Source organism: Mus caroli, chromosome 12 (assembly GCF_900094665.2).
Source record: "Mus caroli chromosome 12, CAROLI_EIJ_v1.1, whole genome shotgun sequence".
NCBI lineage: Eukaryota > Metazoa > Chordata > Mammalia > Rodentia > Muridae > Mus > Mus caroli.
In genome coordinates, this window is record NC_034581.1 from 9,973,031 (window position 1) to 9,980,051 (window position 7,021).

General features: G+C 43.2%; 1 protein-coding gene across 4 annotated transcripts in view; it reads left to right on the plus strand.

The window, feature by feature from the left end:
- The window catches only part of Nbas (neuroblastoma amplified sequence), a 295,155-nt gene that overhangs the window by 120,720 nt on the left and 167,414 nt on the right, over positions 1-7,021 (plus strand). For all 4 annotated transcript variants that reach the window (XM_021178926.1, XM_029484416.1, XM_021178925.2 and 1 more), the window contains exons 29-30: positions 2,401-2,503; positions 4,779-5,008. In XM_021178926.1, the coding sequence (XP_021034585.1) occupies positions 2,401-2,503; positions 4,779-5,008 (333 nt within the window). The remainder of the gene's footprint in view (positions 1-2,400; positions 2,504-4,778; positions 5,009-7,021) is intronic.

Consider the following 7,021-nt stretch of genomic DNA (forward strand, 5'->3'; position numbering starts at 1 on the left):
GTAAGATTCTTATGTTTGCCTTTCGCCATCTGGTTATCTCTGGTGTTAGTTGTTATAGTTGTCTCTGGCTGGAGCCTGTTCCTCCTGTGATTCTGTTAGCCTCTGTCAGCAGTCCTGGGAGTCCAGCGCTCTTCTGAGTCTCAGTGGTCAGAGTACTCTCTTCAGGCAAGCTCTCCTCTTGCAGGGAAGGTGCACAGATATCTGGCGTTCAGACCTGCCTCCTGGCTGAAGATGAAGGCCTGAAACAGGGCCTGTCCCAGAAGCTGGGTTGCCTCTGCAGTCTATGTGCTCACCTGCACAGACTGGTCTCTGAGGGACCTCAGACACAAGATGGCTCCCTCACCAGGTCTGGAGGTCAGAGCCCTCCCACATGGTCACCTCTCCCCTTGTGGGGAAGGCTGAAATTGGGGTCTGTGTCAGAAGTTGTGTAGCTTCTGCAGTCTTCTTGCTCACCCTTCACAGTCCACAAGCTGACCTGCGAAGGCTAGTCTCTGAGGGACCCGGGAGACAAGATGGCTCCCTCACCTGCTCTGGCAGGGAAGGTGCCTGGATGTCTGGAGTCCAAAACGGGGTCTGCCCCAGAAGCTGAGTCGCTCTGCCTGTCCCAGAAGCTGTGTCACTTCTGCAGTCTGCACTCTCACCTGTGCAGACTGGTCTCAGAGGACCCAGGAGACAAGATGGCTCCCTTGCGTCCTCTGGGGGTCAGAGCCCTCCTCTGGCGGGGAAAGTATGCAGATGTCTGGAGCCTGCAATGGGGGTCTGTCCCCGAAGCTGTGTTGCTTCTGCAGTCCTCTCGTCAGTCTCAGCAGTCCGAGAGCTGACCTGCACAGACTCAGTCTTTAGAATCTTACTTAGCAGTTGAACAAGGGTGGACTGTTGGGAGAGGCTAGTGAGTTCAACTGTACCTGCCACTGTGGAGAAAGAGGCTCTTACGGGATAGAAGCCACAACACACTTCACCTTCCCTAATCCACAGGCCATGTGGCTGTAAGGAAGGGCTCTGCAGGTTGACTTGGAAGCCCCACACTGACCTTTATGTTTATTCATCTTCTATTTGCAGAATATCTGGGGGTTAATGCACATTTATTATCGTGTAATGTAGAATACTGGGGTAAGGGATGTTGGAACCAGGTATGGCCTCATTTTGTCAATTCTAGGCCAGTGAGCATTAACTGATAAGTATGGCAATAGCAGTGTGCATACAGAAGGAGTAAGCTTGCTCTAGGGATCAGTAATGGCATTGCTCTCCTGTGGTACATTGTATGTTCAGCCAGTGTGGCCTCTTAAGGCCTTAGTGTCTAAAAAGGAGGCATTGGCTGTCTGCAGCTGCTATGTAGTGCCATCCAAGATTCAGTCAAGCCCAGGGGATCAGGAATGGGCATGAGTACAGTCCACTCAACAGTCTGGACAAACTAAACCAAACATTATCTGGATTGAAGCTGAATGTTCTGGTCTTTCTTGAGAATGCTTACTGGTCTTCCTTTTGAGGGAATCTTGAAAATTATGTCCCAGCAATTGTTGTAAAAGATTACTGTCTGTTTTGGAGCTTGAAGTTTCTTCTTAAAGCTGATGGCAATGCAGTAAGTACTCTGAGGCTCCTGCAGCTGGCCCTTGGGCTGCCACCTAGAAGGTAACTCCTGAAGGTCACTTTGTTGCTTGTCAACTTTGCTGCCTGAATTCCATGTAAAGCAATGGTTCTCAACCTGTGCTTCTTATCCCACAGATATCCTGCATATCAGATATTTACATTATGAGTCATAATAGTAGCAAAATTACAGTTATAATGTAGCAACAAAATTACTTCATAGTTGGGGTCACTACAACATGAAGAACTGTATTATAGGGTTGCAGCGTTAGGAAGGTAGAGAGCCACTGACTTTTAAAGCTAAGCCTCTAGCCACAGTGCTCGTGGTGAGCTCTTCCTTTGTGCCAACACTCATCTACCAGTGGGTTAAGGTTGCTTCCTGTGTCTTAATGTTCATATGAAATTTCAAAAGACCCTGAGTAGCCAGGTCTGGTGGCTCCTGCCTATAATCCTTTCATGCTAGAGTATAGGGTAGGAGAATCAAGAATAACTGGAGTTCTATGTGGATTCAAGGCCAGTTCAGTGGAGCCATATGATGGGACAGTGTCCTAAAGAAAAATTCCCAAACTAAACAGAACTGCGTAAACAACCAAAAGACCTATGCAGAGTGCAGTGACGAAGATGGAATTTGAAACTCTTGCCTGTCTCTGTTTTTCTACTTCATTTTGTTGTTTTTTTTCCCCCTCAACATAGGAACTCTGTTTACCATTTCTTGTATGTTCAAATGAAATTTAGCCCTATGGATTATTTGCAGGTCAGCATGTGCAGGATGCTAGTCCCTGGAGGGCTTCATGCTCTGTTTCTTTCTTTTCCCAGGCAGCCTTCTGTTGGTGAGTCTCACTGGAGGATGCTGCTGCAGGACATGTTGACCATGCAGCAGCACGTGTACACGTGCCTGGATTCCAGTGCTTGCTATGAGGTAACTCATGCTATAAAATAGTTTTTTTTTTTTTTCATTTTGATTGTTGTGTTCTGTTACAATGGAGAGACCATAAGAGGTACTGTATGCAGTGTGATTAACAGCTGCTTTCCTCACTGTGATGAATGGTAGCCAGCCTCTCCTTGATTCCTAAGTTCATATTTTCTGCTTTACATTTACTCACAAAGATGATGGTCTCCTGCACACACCTTTTGCTTGTTCCATATCACTCTATAGGTACCCAAGCCTCCCAGGTCACTCTTTCCTTCGTCACTCCCCAGTGCATGTTTCAGTAGCTCCCTCAAGTAGGGTCCATATCTACCCTTCCTGTGACTGTGTTTACACTGTTCCCTCTGCCTGGAATAGAGTCTCTTCTCTTACTTTGAAAACTCCTGATAAATCTTCATGCTAGGCTGACTACCTGCCAGTACCTCATATAACTTGCCTCCATTATAGCCTTTCTTTAAAATGCAGCTATGTAAGCCAGGCAGTGGTGGCGCATGCCTTTAATCCCAGCATTTGGGAGGCAGAGGCAGGCAGATTTCTGAGTTCGAGGCCAGCCTGGTCTACAGAGTGAATTCCAGGACAGCCAGGGCTACACAGAGAAACCATGTCTCGAAAAACTACAAAAAAAAAAAAAAAAATGCAGCTATGTACAGATGGGTTCCTTTGATTTTGGCCTTGAGGTTCTAGGTAGGCATTTTACTATTATGTTCTTGAATCTCTCTCTGTTAAGAAAGTGTTAGAAAGTATTTATAAGTTCTGAGAAAGTTCTAGAAGACAGTAATACAGACTTGACAAAACTAAAGCCTTAATATCTATCACCCTTTAGCATATAGTGTAACGTCTGATTTTGGCTATTAAATATTGTTGTCTTGGAAAATAATTTGAAAGTACAGTGACATAACGTCGAGCATGGTGGACAAAGACTGACATGCAGCCTGTTGAATAAAGTGCAGTATGTTCATTTTGGCAGGGCTGTTCAGTTCACGGTGACTAACATGCAGTTATTTTTCAATCTTGGCCCTGATGCTTTATTACTTTCTTGAATGAACATTGAACATTCATTTGGCTTGTGCTCTTGTGTGCTAGTTTCACCTGCCAGACAGTAGTGAGGAGGGCTGCCCATTCATAATGTGCTTTGGGTCACAACGTGCATTTTCCAGACCCTCTTATTACATGAAGTGAGTTCTCTTAGCAGAGGTTGCGATAAAGGCTTGTCTGATGTTACCCACTCCCAGGAGAGTGAATGGTGAGGCAACCCTACCGAATCTGGGTGCTCTTCACATGGAGCAGGAAGCAGCTCTTCTCCATGACATTGCTCTCATCTCATCAGTTTCCTCATGGTCTTCCTCCTCCCATGAATGCAGGAGAGAATGAATATCACAGCAGCATTGTAAGCTTTGGGGTCACATTAGTATTTCCTTGGCACAAGTAATCTTAAGGAATTAATTTTAAGTGACTCAGTGATGTGAGAATAACGAATTCTTGCAAGTGTTTTTTAATTTTATTAAAATACACTTTAATAGCCGAGTTGGAAAGTCCTCGGTGCTCCATTGTATAGTTTTAATGTTTCTGTGTAAGTTTGTGTTTATAGTCTCACTCATTCCTGAGTGGATTCAGATGAGGCTAAGGGAGCATCTTAGTAGGACAATACTTGTCCACTGTACACACACCTGGATTTCACTCCTGCTTCCCATGGATAGAGACTATGAATTCCTTTGCTGTTATGCAATTGTGAATTATGTGTATCAGAGATGGTAGTCAAAAATATGCTATATTAAGCAGAATGGGTCCAGTTGAGAGTCAGGCAGTGCATCTAACAGTTGGCTAGTGGATTTTCTTAATTGCTTATTTACTTTATTTATAGGCAATATATGTAATCCAGGTTAGCCGGGGCCTCAGTTATCCTGGCTGAATCTCTCAAGTACTGGGATTACTGGTGTGCGCCATCACACCCAGCTTCAATTCTAGTTTTAAATGGATGGACTTTACATACTTAAATCTTTACTGTGATGCCTTAAATAGCACGTTTTATTTGCTTCACCCAGTGAAAGTTCTATCTAAGGTGCATTTCTCTTATGGAGGTGAAATTCATAGAACAGCTACTTCAACATAGGCAGTGCATGCTTACTTAATACACACATGATGTCATGCAACCTCTAGTTCTAGGGTAGATACAGTTTCGATTTATTCCTTTTGAATTTCAGAGTCCTTGTTTTGTTGAACTGAGCCTCCCTTCTTTATCAGTAACTCTGGGCTTTCTTTTTCCCAGATATTTACAGAGAGCCTTCTGTGCTCCAGTCGCCTGGAAAACATCCACCTTGCAGGGCAGATGATGCAGTGTAGCGCCTGTTTGGATAATCTTCCAGCTGGTGCGCTCCATAAAGGAAAAGCCCAGTACAGGGTCAGCTATGAGAGAAGTATTGACTTGGTTTTGGCTGCCAGCAGAGAGTACTTCAACTCTTCTACCAACCTCACTGACAGCTGCATGGATTTGGCCAGGTAGGACGTCTGTGTTCTGGGTGCAGGTCCAAATGCAGATTATCTCAGTTGCATGTTATGTACACTGCATGGGGTGATATTGTTTGCTGATCTACTATAGGGAAACAGCAATGAATTATTAAATACCTGTATTCTCCCCCTTCCCCTTACTGGCATTTTTTTGGCTGAGTCATTTTGCTCATTATGTATAAGCCTTCTTTTCTTTTGTTAGTAGATGTTCATAGGTTTACCAGTACATTCAAGTTCTGAGATTTCAGTATTGTGGGCAGTGTTTATCTCCTTTGCATAGATAGCATAGATTCCAAAGTCACTTCCAGGTAGAAGTTTCTGGATTTTAAATTCAGTTCTTCTTTTATCCTACACATAGTTCATTCCTCTTCAATAACATGAGAAACAAGGTATATTTCTGAGTTTTTGTAATCTAAGAAAAATTGCACCAATCTTGGGGGGAAAATTTCTGAATTGAAATGAATATTTATAAAGTAGATCTTTTTAAAACCCAGAGTCCAGTAAAACTCATCCCCAAATATATATTACCTCTAAATGTTAAGTACTTCAGAAAAGTCTTTCATATCAGCCTGTTATTATTCTACTATTGTAAAAAATCCTGAGCTTTTACCCTCAAGCTTTGTAAGAGGTTTGAGACCAGAAGGTCATAGAAGAGGACCTTCCTCCTATGGCGAGATAGGAAGCCAGCAGGAAGCCTCGGTCTTAAGAGTTGTAGGCTCTTCCTTTTAGTGGTCCTGTCATTAGTTCCCAGTCAACCTTCCTAGGGCTGCAACCATTTAGTACAGTTCCCCATATTGTGGTAACCCCCATGAAATTATTTTGTTGCAACTTCATAATTGTAATTTTGCTACTGTTATGAATTCTGATGTAAATATCTGATATGCAACCTCTGCGAAAGGTTCCTTTGACTCCTAAAAAGATCACATCCCACAGGATGACAACTGCTGGTTTAGATAGTACCTTCCTGGGAACAAGCTACTAAGTCATGAACCATAGAGACTCAGTTTCACCCTTTGTAAACTGTGCCTTAGGTGTGCTTCTGTTTGCATTTCTCTGCCATCTGACTGTAACTCTGTTGAGCAACTTTTAGACCTAAAGGACTTTGGAAGTCCCAGTCTGCCCTGGTTTTCTTGGAGTTCTCCCTTTTAGACCATCCTAAGCTTTTTTCCCCTCCATTCTAGAAACACATTTTAAAATTTGCTTCCTATTATGAGGACAATAGGCATTATTTCTGACTTGAGCATTTCTTGTAACATCTGAAGTATTGTTTCTTGGTCAAAAAACGGAGGAAAGCTGAGAATCTCCTTACTGTCCTGTGACCCTGACTCTCCAACTCTGTATCCCAATCTTATCCTATCAGTCTGTAAGACATTCTGCACTTTGTTTCATTAAATTATTCACTCCTTATTTTAAGATGATGAAATACTTCAAGCTTAATCATTTGGGCTTCACTTACTTTGTAAATACACTTGTAATTTTATAAAATGGAGACATTATCCATTTTTTGTTATGACTTTTTTTATTAATGTATGTCAGTGTGTGACCTGAAGCATTACTGCGTGCTTCACAGCATGAATGGTTGCACTTGATTTTTTTCCTCCTCCTTCTGTCTGAATTTAGTTGGTGTGATGGTTTGTATATTCTTGAACCAGGGAGTGGCACCATCTGGAGGTGTGGCCTTGATGGAATAGGTGTGACCTGGTTGAAATAGATGTGTCACTGTGGGTGTGGGCTTAAGACACTCACCCCAGTTGCCTGGAAGTCAGTCTTCCACTAGCAGCCTTTGGAGGAAGACATAGAACTCTCAGCTCCTCCTGCGCCATGCCTGCCTGGTTACTGCCATGCTCCCACCTTGATGATAATAGACTGAACCTCTGAACCTGTAAGCCAGCCCCAATTAAATGTTGTTTTTTTTTTATAAGACTTGCCTTGGTCATGGTGTCTGTTCACAGCAGTAAAACCCTAACTAAAACAGAAGTTGATACCAGGGACTCAGGAATTGCT